Consider the following 919-nt stretch of genomic DNA (forward strand, 5'->3'; position numbering starts at 1 on the left):
TTTGTTTCTTAATGTTAATGTGTTTTGTGTGTTGTTTTTGCTCTCTCTGTGTTTATCCTATAATGATTATTATTGCTACTCCATTGTGTGTGTGTGTTCTTGGAGACTCTCTCTATGTGTGTGCAACTGGGCTTGCACTGTGATAATGATGATGAACTGCTTTTTGCAGTGAAAAGTAAGAAATAATAATAATATCAGATGAATTTATATTTATAATTGCGTATATACACATATATAGACTTACACCCATAGTTGCTGTATTTCTGTGTTTACTGGGTAAATTGGGCTAATGTTTAATATGTGTTTCTTTGCTTGTTGGTTTTGCTGGGTTGTTATGGGCTTTGACCTGCAGCGTTGTGGTGATATGGATGTCCTTTTGTTTCTACCTTTACTGATTTCATTCTCTGTATTGTTTTGTTTCTGTTTTTTTTTCTACACTGTTGAGCTTCGTTTGTGCTTTTCTACTTGTATATACGTGTGGTGTTTGGTATTATGAGCATTTTTAAAATCTCTCATATATTTCTTTGTAGTTGAGTATTTTTAAGCGAAACCCAACAACCACAATTATGGCTATGAAGAAGATAATGGGCCACGTGTTGTGCTTATTGCCTTTTTTCCTTTACTGCGTATGTGTATGCGTAATGGCTAATCTAGACAAAGGTTCTACTGGTATTCCTGGTGCTTCTGGATTTGGTGGAGTGCCTGGTAGTCTTCATCCTAATCCTTCACATCCCCAACCTGGTGTTGTGGGTGCGTGGCCTGGTGTTGGTATGGCTCATAATAATGTAGGACTCCAACCCGCTATTCCTGGTTATAATGGTAAACCTGGAATTCCTCCTGTTGTTAAAATGCCTCCTGTTCAGTCTCCTCCTGTTGTTGGTGTTCCTCTTGGTCCACAGCATGCGTCTCACTCTGCCTC

At 38.5% G+C, this 919-nt stretch overlaps 1 protein-coding gene across 1 annotated transcript; it reads left to right on the top strand.

Annotated features, from left to right (window-relative positions):
• Window positions 1–584: 584 nt before the first annotated feature.
• TM35_001061050 (uncharacterized protein) lies at window positions 585–917 on the top strand (the record flags this gene model as incomplete). The annotated part of the gene is made up of 1 exon (XM_029031663.1): window positions 585–917. A coding segment is annotated over one exon (333 nt), but the record flags the coding sequence as incomplete, so codon positions are not given.
• Window positions 918–919: the final 2 nt, after the last annotated feature.

The sequence above is a fragment of the Trypanosoma theileri genome (assembly GCF_002087225.1).
Source record: "Trypanosoma theileri isolate Edinburgh chromosome Unknown TM35_Tth_106_V1, whole genome shotgun sequence".
In the NCBI taxonomy this organism is placed as follows: Eukaryota; Euglenozoa; class Kinetoplastea; order Trypanosomatida; family Trypanosomatidae; genus Trypanosoma; species Trypanosoma theileri.